This window comes from Ahaetulla prasina, chromosome 2 (assembly GCF_028640845.1).
Source record: "Ahaetulla prasina isolate Xishuangbanna chromosome 2, ASM2864084v1, whole genome shotgun sequence".
In the NCBI taxonomy this organism is placed as follows: domain Eukaryota; kingdom Metazoa; phylum Chordata; class Lepidosauria; order Squamata; family Colubridae; genus Ahaetulla; species Ahaetulla prasina.
In genome coordinates this window covers 178,044,697-178,061,140 of record NC_080540.1, presented here as the reverse complement: position 1 = coordinate 178,061,140, position 16,444 = coordinate 178,044,697, and the positions used below count along the sequence as shown (strand labels likewise).

The 16,444-nt window shown below is 40.9% G+C and overlaps 1 protein-coding gene across 3 annotated transcripts; it reads left to right on the top strand.

Annotated features, from left to right (window-relative positions):
• Positions 1 to 5: 5 nt before the first annotated feature.
• LOC131192287 (dynamin-1-like protein) lies at positions 6 to 16,151 on the top strand. Of its 3 annotated transcripts, XM_058171301.1 has the most exons (18): positions 6 to 96; positions 286 to 427; positions 998 to 1,148; positions 2,382 to 2,428; positions 4,767 to 4,838; positions 4,932 to 5,018; positions 6,481 to 6,643; positions 7,413 to 7,533; positions 7,708 to 7,839; positions 9,432 to 9,638; positions 9,740 to 9,860; positions 11,109 to 11,264; positions 12,353 to 12,442; positions 12,930 to 13,028; positions 13,116 to 13,259; positions 13,712 to 13,821; positions 14,389 to 14,548; positions 15,039 to 16,151. In XM_058171301.1, the coding sequence occupies exons 2-18, from the start codon at positions 326 to 328 to the stop codon at positions 15,093 to 15,095; spliced, it is 2,019 nt and encodes a 672-aa protein (XP_058027284.1). In that variant the 5' UTR covers positions 6 to 96; positions 286 to 325; the 3' UTR covers positions 15,096 to 16,151. The 3 variants fall into 3 exon arrangements, 2 of the variants coding, with proteins under 2 accessions (XP_058027284.1, XP_058027285.1); XR_009153686.1 differs by lacking the exon at positions 15,039 to 16,151 and having other exon boundaries at positions 13,116 to 13,303; positions 14,389 to 14,525; XM_058171302.1 differs by lacking the exon at positions 6 to 96 and having other exon boundaries at positions 288 to 427; positions 1,003 to 1,148.
• Positions 16,152 to 16,444: the final 293 nt, after the last annotated feature.

Sequence of the window (16,444 nt, the reverse complement as noted above, 5' to 3'; positions counted from 1 at the left end):
CAATACAGCTAGGGAACGAGGCGGGCAAATCGGGGAATATTTCCTGATTGTGGCGTGAATGGAGCCGCATCCGGATTCAGAGTAAATAGCCTAAGGGTGAGTATTGGATGCTCGGCTCCGTTATTTGGGCTGGATTTGTCGGGAACGGCTCAAGCCTTTACTCGGAGAAATGGGACGGCGTGCTCTTTGGAGGGGAGGGGAGGGGAGAAAACACGGCTCCATGGTGACAGGGGGTTCCCACAAATTCCCGTTTCCTTTTGGCTAATCGTCCTTTTTACTTTCTAGGAATAAGAGCCTCCTTTCTACGAGCTGCACCGTCGTCATTATGGAGACTCTTATCCCTGTGATCAATAAACTGCAAGAGATTTTCAACACAGTGGGAGCCGAAATTATACAGCTGCCCCAAATTGTGGTGGTTGGCTCTCAGGTGAGGTTCTGCCTCTATTTAGGCTTAATCCAAGCCCATTCTAAATTGCGTGGCTTTTAGTAGCAATAGGAGTAGCAGTAGCACTTAGATTTATATACCACTTTACAGCCCTCTCTAAGTGGGTTACAGAGTCAGCATATGGCCCCCAACAATCTGGGTCCTCATTTTACCCACCATGGAAGGCTGAGTCAATCTTGAACCTGGTGAGATTCGAACTGCCAAATTGCTGGCCGCCGGCAGTCAGCAGAAGTATCCTACAGTACTGCATTCTAACCACTGCGCCCCCACGGCTCTTAGTAGGACAAATGTTGGTTAAACCAGTAGGTAAAACTTTTTGTCAGCTAAGCAAACTTTAGTTTAAAGATAAAGTGTGACCTGAAAATATCACCTGCCCTATTAACAGGCAACTTTGAGAGGATCTTAAGAAAATGAATTTGTGAGTACACAAGGAAGTAATCAACATGAGATGCCAGAACCATATTAGTAATATGTATGCTCTTCTTCTAAACTTTTGCACAGGTAAGAAACTGCCTTTTCTTTTTCTATCTGTAATGCTCTTTATTTCCACAGAGTAGTGGGAAGAGCTCAGTGCTAGAGAGCATTGTCGGTCGGGATTTCTTGCCACGTGGCTCGGGAATTGTCACACGACGGCCTCTGGTCTTGCAGCTGGTCCATGTACCAACCCTGGAGGAGAGGAGGCGGAAAGCTAATGGAGAAAGTGGTAAGGGAAAAGTTACTTCTCTTAGTGACAAAGTAAAACAGATGTGAGCATTAAAATGTTAGCTCAGTAACTCTGATCCAGAAGATGGAATATGATTGCTTAGAAGGAGCTGGCTTGATCTCTGCCTTCCAGTACTTAAGAGTGTATAAATCACATCATTTGTTGACTGAAAAGATTGATCACCAGGACCAGAGGTTTTGCCTTCTGAGCTTTTGGACTCGTGCTGGGGCCCAGCTTCATGGAACTTCTCTCTAGTAGCTATAGCAATTTCTCCTGCTAGAGAGAAGTTCCCTGAAGATGGACTCCAGCATGAGTCCAAAAGCTTGGAAGGCAAAACTTCTGGTCCCAGTAACTGACCCAGTTTGGATCCTGCAACATTATCCTTGTACATGTATATTCACCTTCATTTGTGAAAAAGGTTTGAGTTAGAATGAGTTACAGTAATTTTGTCATCAGGAGCTATATTGGCTTGAGTGGCCTGCATAGTATTGCATAGTACTATATGGGTATTTCTGTGTCTGAAATGTGCCTGATCTCATCATTCTGCTGCTGTGACTTATACTTGCATCAGACTTTGCAGTGCAAATACAGAATCGTGACATTTACATAATGCCATTGGTGTGCCTATGCCTTCCTTTTGGTGTTAACGCAATTTGCTGCAGAGGCTACGGCATGATGTCAGTGAACAGGCCTAAGTTCCTTCCTCTTCCCATATCCTTTTCTTCAGAGGAATGATTTACTGAGGGTGGATATAAAGATTCTCCATCCCCAGTGAACATTAGTAATCCAAAACCATCCCTTTGCATGGTGACGAGAATTGAGCAGGAAGCAAATTGTAGAAATTATTTCATTGGGTACAGGTTAAAAGGCTGGTGCTGCTTGATTCTGATTATACTACCTAAATTCAGTGTCTGGGAATAATGGGTGGAATGTTGTTGCCTCATACAAAAAGAGTATGTTTGGTAAAATTGGACCTTTTTGCGTCAGTGAGCTGTCAGTTTTTTACTGGTTCAATTATACTACTTATTTTATCTGACATTTTTGATAGAAGCAAAATCAGACCAACAGATAGCGTAGGAAAATGGTTACAAGCGGCAGAGTAAGGCAGAGTAAGGCACAAGTTCAGATCCTCACTTAGTCATAAAGTAAACTGACCAGGGCATTGTCTTATAGGAAAATGATGCTGGAAAGATTCTCTAATGTCTTTTGTTTTATTTTTCTTTTTGTTTGCAGTTGCCCAGACAGAGGAATGGGCCACTTTCCTGCACTGCAAGCACAAGGTACGGAGTGGGTGAGGCAAATGTGGAACTATTCATGGTTAGAGTCAGCCCAGGCCATTTGGTAAACTAGGTGGCTGCTTAATATGGCAAAAAAGTCTCACATTAATAAAAAGGAAAAATGCCCTCCCCAAGGGAAAGACAGTGACATTTCTGGAGGGAGGGAGAATAATGGTGTTTGAGAATTGAGGACAATCTGTCTTTTCCCATATCTCTGTTCTAGGGGTGTCTGTTTTTCTCATTTTGTAAAAAACCCAAACGTCTAAATTTTCTTGTAAGAAGTGGGGATAAATTGAAATCCTTGGGGCAGCCCATATGAGGAAGAGGCATTCCCTTCTGTGGCGCACATAAGATTATTGAGGTGGAGAGAAAGACAGAGAAAGAGTTACACTTCTTTGCACAGGTTTGCTTTGTCCTGCTCAGGTCTCCTTGTATGTTTGATGACTGGATTCTGGTTGAGTGATGGCTTACTTTTAATACTTGTTTGTTGAATAATCCATGTTATATACACAGCCTATTAAGACAATTGCTTATCTATAGCTTGATGAATCTCAATTGATAGTTCACATGTGCAGACGCATCACATCTGTCTTAGCAGGATGTGTGAACCTAATAATTTACTTGTTTTCTTTTCGATTTAAAGGCTGTGGGGAAAAGGCTACTGTTGACTTTTTTCCTATATATCTCCTGTTACTCATGTCTATTCAGGGTTTCCCTTTCCTGTCTAACCATGGATTTTAGGACCCAAAGAAGAGAGGACAAGGGCATGTAAGGTTATACTTAGTAATATCACAGTCAGTGATTTTCTCTCAATTGGTGGAAGAATGCCTTCCTGTTACCAAAATATTTTTGTCTTATTATCTTGTACAAAATAGTAATAAAATATCCCAACTGTGGATGCCAGGCAGAAGGAGAACCCAAAAAGGGGGAGGGAAAATAGATATTCATTCCACTCTTTGACTGAACAGAAGTTATAATCTCAAAAATCTTAATATGTTGGAGAAATGAACTGAAGATAGAGACAATAAAATTACAGGCAAATAGAAAGTTCTTCACTTATGAAAGACAAAAAATCCATAGATGTAGGAGATGATAATGATATTTATGAAAAGGATCTTGCAATAAACATTGCTTGCAAACAGAATGTGAGTCAGCAGTGTGATGTGGGCTGCTGCAATAGAGAAATGCATCTTTTGGATAGATGAATGAGTAATTTCTAAATTACTGGAAATAATGCTTCTCAATTCTGCAGTGTCAGCTCTTCACCTATTGCATCCAGTTCTGGGCACTATACTTTCAGAATGTTTCAAAGAAAATGACTGCGGTGGGCCAAGAAGATAATCTGGGAACTAGAAAATAAATTATATGGCTAGAGATTGAAGGAACTCAGTATGTTTAGCCTTGAAAAAAAAACCTGAGGAGAGTATGGTAATGTTCTTCAAATATTTGAAAATACTTCACACAGAAGTCGTCTAAGCTTTGTTCCAGAGCATAGGACTCAAAATAATGCATTTAAATGATAAGAAGGCAGATTCTGATTGAATGTTTTAAAAGAAATCTCTCAAAGTAACCAGTTATTTTCTCTTACATTGAATGTGTTCAAGTTGAGGCTGAATAGCAATCTGTCTAGTGAGAGATGATCTTGATCGCCTTACCACCCGCTTCCAATTCTCTGGTACTGAAGGGAGCAGTCGGAAAAGAATTCTGTCTGGAAAGGAAATCCAGTTGTTATCTTTGGATATTTTTTCCCCATAAGCTTTCTTTTGACTGCATCCCTTACTGCTCCTGGGAAAAAAAGTCTCTTCATATCTCTTTTCGTTTAAGGTGTAAGTGTAAATAAATACATGAAGAATGCAGATAAGGATTTTTTATCTTCCAGATCCTCCAGATTTGTTAAAATAAAGCCTGTCATACTGCTTAGTGCTCACCTAAATAAGATGTGTCATTTGGCATGTTGTAACTTATTCCAAAGTTGCTTATGATTTTCAGTCATATTGAAAGAATAACAACTCCGATACTTTATTCCTCTTTTTAAATTAACTTCTTCCCAAGGTTGTGTCTTCTATGCCTTGTCCTAAGCTCACTTGGAATTAAAGCCATTGTTTTCAACAATGTTTTTTATAGGATGAAAGCCAAGCACTTTCAAGTTGTATTATATTTAAAATGTATGAGGTGAAGTACTTCTTGTGCTCTGTTCTTTCTTGGTTTGTCCTCTTTCGCTCCAGTTCTGCCACAGGCAGGCAAGATGACGGAGAGGATCACTAAAAGAGCAGGAGAGCAAGTGCCCTTACACATTCTCCTTCTGATGTTAGAAGCCTTTCTTTTTGTTCTCTTTCTTCAGAGTTTTATGGATTTCAGTGAGATTCGGCAGGAAATTGAGATTGAAACCGAGCGGATGACTGGAACCAATAAGGTACTAACTCTGAGTTCTTCTGTCCTGGTGTGAGAGCCCTTTGGTCCAAATGCCTATTTTGTGTCTTTCTCTAATACCTTTTCTTGCTTCCAGGGAATCAGTCCAGAACCCCTGTACTTGAAGATCTATTCACCTCATGTGCTTAACTTGACGCTGGTAGATCTTCCAGGAATCACCAAGGTGAGACACTTAGAAATGGTGCTCTCTGTTGCTCATGTCTTAAGAGAGACCTAGAAGTTATTGATTATTAGTAAACTTCCCAAAGACCTTAAAGGCAGAACTTCTTCAGTAATATCTGGGCAATGGGTGGTCTTGAGCACCAATGTACAAAGTGATGGATGATCTCTCTCCTTTCTCCGATCTACCACTTTTTTCTTAAGACCACTCCTTTGAACCATTTGGTCACATTGGACCAGAAGAAAATCTGGGTTACAGTGATGGTGAGCGGAAGATAAAAAGAGTGTAAATGAATAACAGATGTAAAGTAGACTGTTCTTAGCGCACCACTATATTAGATTCAGAAAAGAATTTCAGTTGAAGGCCTAACCTTTCACAGGAAAACTCCCCAAATCCTGTGGTTACAACTGGAAGGTTTTGTGATTTGGGATAAAGTCTCACTCACAGGCTGGCATTTTGCACTTGAGATGAAATTAGTCACCTTTGTACGAGTGATAGAAACAATATTGGTAGCTTTGTTTTAGCTACAGTCAGCTTCAGTGGAAAGGCGTGTTTACTTGAGGCAGCCTCAGTGCTTGGCATAAATCTGGCCCTGGTCTGGAGCAAAAGAATCCAGTCTTTCTTATTTGCTTATTAGAAAAACTAAACGCCTATGTGATTCTCTTCAAGCTTCTGCATCTCACTGGTGTACATTTATGCTTAAAATAAATACATATTTTCCAATTGAATTCTGCATATTATATAAAATAGATCAAAATATATGGGATAATCTTGTTTAATTTGTTTTGCTTACACAGAGCATGGAGAAGGGGCATGTACAAACACCTCTCGGCCTTTTACAATTTGAACGCTCCTTGACCTTGCATATCTAAATTTACTGTTGCTGCTAAATCAATTCTAAAGCATGTTTTGTTAGTTCCTAGATTCTAGGATAATGTTCTGCAGCCGTGAAGACTAGAAACATTCTTCCTTTCAGTCCACAGAAATGTTCCTGGATTAGATGATATGATCTTCACTGAAGATAATAAGAGTTAGGAATTGGACGGGAATATTTCTTAAATATGTGGATCCATGTTTTTAGGCTGCAGATATGTGAATTCAGGAGTCCTTTTGCATCTCCAACTTAGTTTTGTTTTTCTTTCTAGAGTGAGCGATATGAATCAAGAGTCCTTGATTCCTCAGAGAAGTCCTCTTCTCTGTTCCTTTCTTGGGTGGAAACAGAGCAGTAAACAAGAGTGCTTAGTATGTTGTGATGCAGTTTGTATTGCATTATTACCTTCTCAATTCAGAGTAATTGAGTAAGTAAACACAAGGAAGTTTCCTAAGATTGTCCTTTTCTAGTTTCATAGTAACTTTCATCTCTTTTCTTAATAAAATGTGTTACATTTTTTAGATTTTGCTGCATGATACTTTAGGCCTTGGGTGACTTATAAATCTCTCAAATCCAGTCTTTGCAATATGGCAGGTGCCTATTGGAGATCAACCTCCTGATATTGAGAATCAAGTCCGAGATATGATCCTATCCTACATCTCCAACCCAAACTGCTTAATCCTGTCTGTCACTGCTGCCAATACTGACATGGCCACATCAGAAGCACTCAAACTAGCACGGGATGTTGACCCTGATGGTATGACTATATTTGTACTTGAGGAGGAGAAATCAGGAAATTAGGATGATAATAGTCCATATGGAGAACCATGGGATGTTATAAAATAGTCCTCTCTTTTTGAAACTCAGGGGAGTCTGATTTAGTAATGCCAACAGAGCAGAGCTGAATATTTATTTGCTTTCTGAATGTTAAGATCCATTCTTAAATGATGGCTGATCAACAAAAAGGGGAATAAAGCAGATGGGTGACAGGTAGAGCTGAGGGAGCACTTTTCTCCCCTTGTTTGTTTCCATTCTGTAAGATCCAACACAATGGATTTGCCCCAAGTTGCATTTGTCAGACAGGCCATCTGAGTGGCCTAGGAAGCCTGCCTTTCTGTTGTAACAGCTGCCGTTTGGAATACCATCCCTGAAGATTTCCAATGCTCAGTCTTTTCAAACTTGAAAACCTGGCTTTTTTCCCAAGTTGTGGGATAGAATGGGGAAAACATGAGTGGGTTCCACCTGGATTAGATTATATTGGTATATTTGTAGCGTATGCTTATTCCTTCTGTTGAGATCGTCTTGTAGTTTTCTTGGTTTAATGTACTACAGTCTTGTTTTTAATTTGTACATCACCCGGAATTTCTAATGAGTTGGGCAGTCTTAGCAATCTAAATTATAAATACATAAATTGAATGAATGCAAAAGATATGCAGTCTTGGGGGAAGCACACAAGGAATAAAGGGACAGCCTTTGTCACCCTTTCCTCTTCTGATACCACTAACTGGAGAAGAATTTCTCTGCAGGGCGAAGGACACTGGCTGTGATCACCAAACTAGATCTGATGGATGCTGGGACTGATGCCTTGGATGTATTGATGGGCCGGGTTATTCCTGTCAAGCTAGGCATCATTGGTGTGGTCAACAGGTCAGTGGTGATGCATGCAGGGAACCAAAGAACCTAGATGGGGCTCCTATGCTAGATGGAGAGGGCATCTGATTGCAAAACCTCTTCCTTGCCAGAGCAGATTGTTGCTGGTGGGTGAGTACATCAGGCAGACTTTGTTAATTGTCTAGATGATATTTTTGCTTCCTGTGCTAGGAGCCAACATGATATCAACAGTAACAAGAGCATCGGTGAGTCTCTGCAGGATGAGCAAGGATTCATGCAAAAGAAATACCCTTCACTTGCCAATCGCAATGGCACACGTCATTTGGCCAAAACTCTCAACAGGTGAGAAGGGACTGGGGTGATGGTTAGGGATTGACCAGGAAACCCTAGGTAGAATGGGACCCCCACTGCTTTAGGATGCTTGTGACTTGCATGACTGTAACTTTGTTGCTTGTATCTTTGCGAATGATATTGTTCCCTTCTATGATTTGATTGCTTATTGTACTGTATGACTGTCACTGGGTGTTGTGCCCTGTGATTCTTGATGAGTGTATCTTGTCTTTTTATGTACACTGAGAGCATATGCACCAAAGACAAATTCCTTGTGTGTCCAATCACACTTGGCCAATAAAGAATTCTATTCTATTCTATTCTATTCTATTCTATTCTATTCTATTCTATTCTATTCTATTCTATTCTATTCTATTCTATTCTGTATAGAAAAGAACCACTTCTGTCCTTTACTCTAAAGATGAGAGCCTTAGTGGATCAGACTTAAGTCATGTTCCCTCAGCAACTCAGCAGCAGTCTCTTGGAGAAGCATCATCATCATCATTCCTGATTAGATTTCCTAGCAATTGGTCCTGAGAGGCTGATAGCCTGTGACGATTGTAAGATCTAGTCATCATGATCTAGAGCATTGAAAGCCTTATCTTTTTAGGGTTTTTTTTAGGAAGGAACACATAGACAGCATCCCTGTCCCCAAGACTGACATATTCATTGGGCATAGGATCCGGTGCCCATAAAAATGTTTCGCCCTGCACTTGCCAGCTTTAAAACAAAATCTCAAGTGTGGAGTCCTTAGTGCTCTCTGAGCATGGTTATTTGCTTGTAGATGTTTTGTTACCCAACTAGGTAACATCAGTGTGAGGGAGTGTGGTGTTTGCTCCCCGTGTTGGTTATACACAGTAGTTTGGCCTCCCCGTATTGTTGGAGATGTACTTTTCTCCTTGGCAATTTCTTGATTAGGGTATTGTTTTCTACTTGATTGATTGTCTGGTAGTAACTCCTGCTTATCTGGGTGAGAAAACCACACTGCTATCCATACCAGTAAGGCAAGCTACCATATAGAAACAGGGAACAAACTACATAAGCATCAGCACTGATGATGATAATTAGTTGGTTTTTAAGAAGTCTGCAATCAAATAACCAAGCTTATAGAGCACCAAGGATTCCGCAGTTCAACCCTGAGCTACATTTACTCTCTTCCGTTAAAAGTTCAACTAACATTAAAATCGCAAAATGGGAGCTAGAAATTGTAAGAGGTATTCTGGGCAGAAATGCTGGGTGTTATTTTGAAGCCAGGATTGTGTGTGAGCTCCTCGCCTTGCCACAGCATTTGTACATGAAAGGAGAATCTCACAGAAATGTTTTCAACCTGAATCGCAACTTTCCAGAATACTATCCTTCCTGTTCCTAAAATCATTAAACCACTCAGTAGCATTTGGAATCCACTCAGGTTTCCCCCCCCAATTAAATCTTGTTTAGCCAGGAAGTGAAGATTCAGCTTATTTGAGTCTTCTTTTGATCACCTGAATGTTGGCCCATTTTGCCTGGTATTGTCCTCTCCTTCCTTTGGTCATTTGGAATCTTATTCCTAAAAGTAGGGTGCTTTCCTTAAAAGGCCAAGGCTGATGCCCTTCTACCTTTTCCAGGCTGCTGATGCACCATATCCGTGACTGCCTGCCTGAGCTGAAGACGCGAGTGAATGTGCTCACAGCTCAGTACCAATCAGTGCTACAGAGCTATGGGCAGCCCATTGAAGACAAGAATGCCACTTTGCTTCAGATCATCACGAAGTTTGCCACCGAGTATTGCAACACCATTGAGGGTACAGCACGCAACATTGAGACCTCCGAGTTGTGAGTGAAGCCTCTAGTGAATGATATGGCGATGGAGCTGAATGTGGGATAAATAAGCGGGCAGTGGGATTCTGAGGCTGATCTGCTTCTCTGCTGGCCAGGTGCGGTGGTGCCCGGATGTGCTACATTTTCCATGAAACCTTTGGACGCACTCTGGAGTCCATTGATCCGCTGGCTGGACTTACGATGCTGGATATTTTGACAGCCATTAGAAATGCCACCGTAAGTTAATATGATCAATCCTGTCCTCCAATGCAAGGCTGTCTTATCCATTATCTTTTGCTTTCACCCATGTTCTCCTTTTCCAATTATACAAGTACATTGCACAAAAAAAACATTATAGTGTTGGGAATTCACCTAAAATTTTACTGCTCCTATAATTTAGAAGGGGGATGGATACAAGCCAAGCTTCCTTCCACTGCCGACTACAGTAATGGGTAATGAGATCTTAGCTTGAAGCATTATAAGAATTAAGAGTGGTTGCCTATCCTGCTGAAAGCATGACATTCAATTGCAATTGCTGCAGGCAAACTGCAGCAATTCATGTAGCCAGAAGAAGGACAAAATATTCCCAAAATGTACATGCTTTGATAGATATCAAAGTATTAGTGATAGATATCAAAGTGGGTATTAGTATTTGTAGTTTCCAAGCAAACACCCAAGCTATTAAAGCCAGTGAGCCATAGAATGGATCTTGTCTCCTGCTTCAATAACAATAGAGGACTTAGTAGAGGATTAACAAAGTTGGAAGGGATCTTAGAGGTCTTTTAGTCCAAATTCCTGTTCAAGCAAGAGACCCTATACCATTCTGGACAAATGGCTGTCCAATCTGTTCTTAAAAACTTCCAATGATGGAGCACCCACAACTTCTGGAAGAAAGCCGTTCCACTGGTTAATTGTTCTGTCAGGAAATTTCTCCTTATTTCTAGGTTGGTTCAACATCCAGTTTCAGTCATCATTCAGTTTCTAATGATAGATGTTTTGGTATACCAGAAGGAGGGTAGTGTGAGCAAGTCTGTCTCTCCCAACTTAGAAGTAGGATAGAAGAAGGCAACCGCTCTATGCTTTCTTGGCATATTTAATTTCTCCCAAGATGTCCAGTTCTATATTAAGTCTCTTTTTTGCTTCTATGTGGATTATCAAGAGCTAGTCTTTCTCATGCAGGTCATCTTCTGTATTTTTGGTACAGTATTAATTTATTCTGGAAACCACTATGCTGTCTAAATTATAGAATAAGTCACTGCTTAAAGGATATTTTGTTGACTGGGCAATGCTATAGCTAAACTTCGGCCCTGTCACATGGGGCAGGAACAAAATGCATGGTACAGTTAGCAACACTGGAAATGTGTATTTGAAATTAGGCTGAGTTTGGGGAGACTGAGCTACTTAGAACTTCAACTGACTGAATCCCTCCTGCATAGGATTTTTCCCTGCCACATTTTTGAAGATGCTTCTGCACCTCTCTGGCAGGGTCCCCGGCCAGCTCTTTTTGTTCCCGAGGTCTCTTTTGAGTTGCTGGTGAAACGTCAAATCAAGCGATTGGAGGAGCCAAGCCTTCGCTGCGTGGAGCTCGTGCATGAGGAGTTGCAGCGCATCATCCAACACTGTACCACCTACAACACACAGGTACCGTCTCGCTGGGCCTGTGATCAACCAGCCTCCATCCCCAAGAAGGGAAGGGCTCTTGAGTGGATACTGGACCAGCATTCGATGCATGTGAACTCTCCAGGGCTGGTTGTTACCTTGCCAAATGCCCAACTGTTACAAACTTTTTAAGATCGCATCCTTCAGTGAGGGAAAGTTCCAATATACAGATGATCCTCAACTTACAACCACAATTGAACCCAAAAATTTTGTTGCTAAGTGGGACAGTTGTTAAAGTGAGTTTTGTCCCACTTTTACTACCTTTCTTGCTGCATTTGTTAAGTTAGTAACACAATTGTTCATTGAATTTGGGCTCCCCATTGACTTTGCTTGTCAAAAGGTGGTGACATGAGCCCAGGACACTGCAACCCTCATAAATATGAGTCAGTTGCCAGGCATCTGAATCACGATCACATGACTGTGGGGATGGTGCAATGCTTGTGTGAAAAACAGTTGTCACCTTTTTCAGTGCCGTTGTAACTTCAAACAATCACTAAACAAATGTAAATTTGTTGTAAATTGAGGACTGCTGTAATCAGTTGGTCTTACAGGTTAAGTAGTAAAACATATTTACCTAAATAAATAAATATTATTTTCCATCAGATCAGTTGTCATTGAAGAAACACATTACTGGGTGGTCTGTAATGGCTTCTCTTAAGGATCCACTGGTAATTTGGTCCTCCGTTTATTTTCAGTAAGTCAGTGTGACATGCAACGATCCATGTCACACTGACTGTGATTATACAGATAATAGTTTAGACATCTAGATTATTTTAATTTTAATGTGTGCATAACATGTACAGAAATATTTAAAAAAAAACTACATTGGAGAATCCATTTTAAGCACTGTAAGCTTTTCTTCCTTCCCTTCCCTCCCTCCATTCTTTCTCCCTAGGGGTGTGTTTGTGTGTGTGTGTGTGTGTAAAGCTTAAAATGGATTCTCTATGGAAGTTTTTTAATATTTCAATATATATATTGAAAGAAAAACCTACAGTGGCTTAAAATGGATTCTTTAAGGCATTGTATCTATCTTCCTTCCTTCCTTCCTTTCTTTTTCTTTCTTTCTTTAGGAATTGCTGCGGTTTCCCAAGTTGCATGAGGCCATTGTGGAGGTGGTGACAGGAGTCCTTCGCCGGAGGCTGCCCATCACCAATGAGATGGTAATTGGGGCTTTTTTGCTATGAGTAAAAGTATGGCATGGTCCTTGCTGCTGCACATTTCTTCCAGAGGCTTTGAAGCTGGTGGGCGTATCTGGAATTTAGAGTGTGTAGTATATACACTCTCATATGGCAGCTGTTGTGGTAGACATGGCTAGTCTGAAACCACCACACAGCACAGTAATAAAGTTGCACATTATTGCTGCCTCTACCTATTTCCTACTATGAGCCCAGAATGTTTTCTAACATTTCAGCTAACTGCAGTGTTGTCTGGGGAGCTGAGTATACTTCCAAATGACATATTGGGTTATTTCTATTTTTTATGAACTATTCTGGGCTCCTTATGAGGCCTAGAACTAGTATTGGAAATAAACATGGTACTTAAGCCTGATGTTTTGTTTCAGAGATCTTGGGCTTTATTGAATTTTGGATTATTGAGCCCAGTGCCACCCCACCAGATACCCTAGGCCTAATAATGCCTCTCTCCTAGGTGCATAACCTGGTTGCCATTGAGCTGGCCTACATTAATACCAAACACCCTGACTTTATAGATACAGCACTGGTCTCTGCCTCAGTGAGCAGTTCTAAGGTAACTTTTCACGGATGCCCTCTCCCTGTCCTTAATGTCTACCTTTGTCTTAACTTGCAGCTTATTCTTGCATTTCTTCCAATCTAGAGTGACACTGCTATAGATGGTACCTGGCGATGGAAAAGTGAGAAAGCAGAAGAATCTGGCACTGATGATAGGCCTAAAGGATCCTCCCACTCTTTGGTCTATTCTAGTCCCAGCCGGTCCCATGAAGTCAATCTACTGGACACGGTCAGCTGGGATAAACCTGGGAGGAATAGGGAGGAAGAAAGCAGGTGGGCTAGCTAGAACTTAAGCTACTTTTCCAAGCAAAGAAAGTTGCTAGGAGTTGCAGTGCAGGAATATAAGGATGAATTGGAAGAAGTGCCAGCATTTGCACTAGAGGTACATGATCTTACCTTTAGGTCATTGCTTTTTGTCCCTGTAAGACAACTTTGCTTTGTAGTTTATGTGGTAGGATAGGTTACTGTAAAAAGGGTACATCAGAATAACAAGTTGGAAGGGACCTTGGAGGTTTTCTAGTCCAACTCCCTTTCAAGAGGAGACCTTATACCATGTTGGGGAATAGATATTTATCATCATCTGAGCCAAGGGTGTAGAATCTTGACTAGCTGCTCTTACAGCTAAACTGCTATTGCATTTGGTGAACACTGCTCACAGCCATTTCCCCTGCCTCTCTCTAGCCTATGCCAGCCACGCGGAAGTTAAGCCAGCGTGAACAACGAGACTGTGAGGTAATCCGGAGGCTTATTAAGTCCTACTTCCTCATTGTGCGCAAAAGCATCCAGGATAGGTAAGTGGTTTAACAGGAAAATTAGGGTAAGCATTAGTGACTGAGCTGTGGCATCTGGATTTAGTACTCCTTCAGAAATGGATTTTCTGCTAGTGGAAGTTTGAGAATAAGCAGTGACTAACCTAACAATAGATTTTATGCCACTCCTTGTAGAAAAATTAAGATTTTAGCCATTTTTGAATGAGAGGGCAGGCTTTTTTCTTCAACCCAGCCCCTTAAAAATTGTTTGGGGGTTTGGGAAACTGTTCTCAAAATTCTTGGCCAGTTTCTGACAAATTTTCTGTAACTCCAATACATATGTGGTTTCTTGTTGCTATAATCAGAATATTTCATCTTCTGCAGGCACATCAGTTTCTATAGGTAGTTCAAAGTATTTTGAATAACAAAGTATAACTTGAGAAGTACTACAGATGGAAATCATCTAAGCCAAAAGTGCTATAGTAATATATTTCTGCTAGTAATAGGAAAGATGAAATTATACTTAAACAATAACCATCAATAAAGAAATTGGGGATTTTTTTTTAAGAACCTGTGTCCAAATCAATTTATCTGCTTTTCATCCTGTAGTGTACCCAAAACCGTGATGCACTTCCTTGTGAACTACGTCAAGGACCATCTCCAGAGCGAACTTGTGGGCCAACTGTATAAGCCCCAGCTTCTAGACACACTCCTAACAGAGTCCGAGGACATGGCACAGCAGCGTAATGAGGCTGCCAATATGCTCAAGGTGATGGAGGGCAGGGTTGCTAGAGGACAGCTCTGGTTCAACGATGGCCAAAGAAAAACGTGATTCTGGCTCACTGGGAGCAGAACCAGTTTGCTGCTTTAAATCCTTCCCCAAACTGGAAGCAGCAACAATTCTTTCCCTAGAGACTGAAAATGGCTGTGTTCCAATCTTTTAAAAGCCCTTAAGCACCCCAAGTAGCCTTCTCCACCTTGGCTTCCTCCATGTGTTATCTAGCTTCAGTTCTGAGACAAGATGGTATAAGGTTGGGAAAGACTAGCCAAGATCCCAGGACCTATTCCAAATTCCATTACCGATTTTTTTCAAATCAGTGACAAAACACCCACTTCTCAAGATAGCTAGTTGACAAGTATTTTAGCTTTGTGCATACAGTGCATTAATTTTCAGTACCACACTAATGAAGCTATTCCTTTCCCTATGCTGGTTAGTTGTCATGTCCAAGCCCTCAGCCAAGTCTTCTGCTCTTTTGTAGGCATTACAGAAAGCCAGCCAAACAATATCAGAGATCCGAGAGACTCAGCTCTGGTGAGATGCATTCAAAGCTTCAGAAGATTCCATGTTGCGACGTTACTCACCCAGAACCGTGCAAGTGTTCAGCTCTTGACTCCCATCTGAATCTGTGCCGTTTCCCAAATGGGGAAAATTATCCTCAGTGATCAAGTTCCAGTTTAGAACAAGAGTGTGTCCCTATTTTAAGTGTGTTGAAGTGTCCGTGGTGCACGGATAGCATTTTGGAGCCGGTATATGGTGGCTCTCCCCTGCTACCTCATCCGTCTTCCATATTTTTCCAGTTTTGCTAGATTCACTGGTATTAAATTCCTGTTTTGATTGTCAAGCTTGCAGCCTTGAGTACTTGCTGAGTTTGGCCAATCTTTATTTATGGCAGATTTAATCTCGCTCTAAATTCTATGTATTTCCTGAACATGGTGCATTTGGTACATGTATTGAAATGAAACCTTTTGTCTGTGTTTGCTTAACTGTTAGGAACACACTGCTCTGTATTTGGCCTTGTAAATGCCTTTTATTCTCGTACACTGCTGTACAGGTAAAAAGAGGAGCCCTTGATAGATTAAAAATGCCTGAGTAACCTTGAATAAGATAAGTGCTTGACTGGAGGGATTCATCTACTCTGGCCCAAACAAGGAGCTGATAATGCTGGATCTCACTCTGGACTGTGCTTTCACAAAACGTTTTATCCAGGAGTCATGTGCAATAGTGTCACTTGTGGGAGCCTTCACCTGTTCCTGGATGCTTGAGGGGTAGGGGTGGGAATCTGAACAGTTCCCAAGTTTGCATGTATCTGAGCCAAGCAGGGACCAGGGTTCGCCTGCAAATTTTCATGAAATAAACTCTGGAAGATTGCACAGTTGGTGTGTTTTGTTTTCTTTAAAGGAAATCAAAAACAGATGACAATTGTAAGTAAGTTCCTATTAGAATGCCTGGATCCCAGCAACCAACCAAAAATACAAAGTGCTGATGCTGGGCTTAAATTCTACATCCTGACTAGAAAGCAAAAGGATTTGAATGTCTTACAAAATGGATTTTTAAATGCTGTTGTAGGATGTGGAATAAAAGTCAAAATATGCATCTGGGGAATCTGAATTAATTTGATTAACATGGATAGAGTTTTCCTTACACAAGCTGTCCAGATATAAGTAAGTTATAACTATAAAAGAAAATATGTGTAGTTCAGGGTTGAAATGAGTGATAACTTGATGGTCTGGTGCAAATGTATTTTCAACATTCAGCAGTTAATTCAAATCAGTGTGCAAAATTTCTGTGGCACTTGGGGGCTGGGATTGGTGCTTTAAGTGGTATGGTGACACATGGTTTTTCTTTTTTTCCCTTGAGTTTAAAAGAATGGTTAACTCCAGTGTC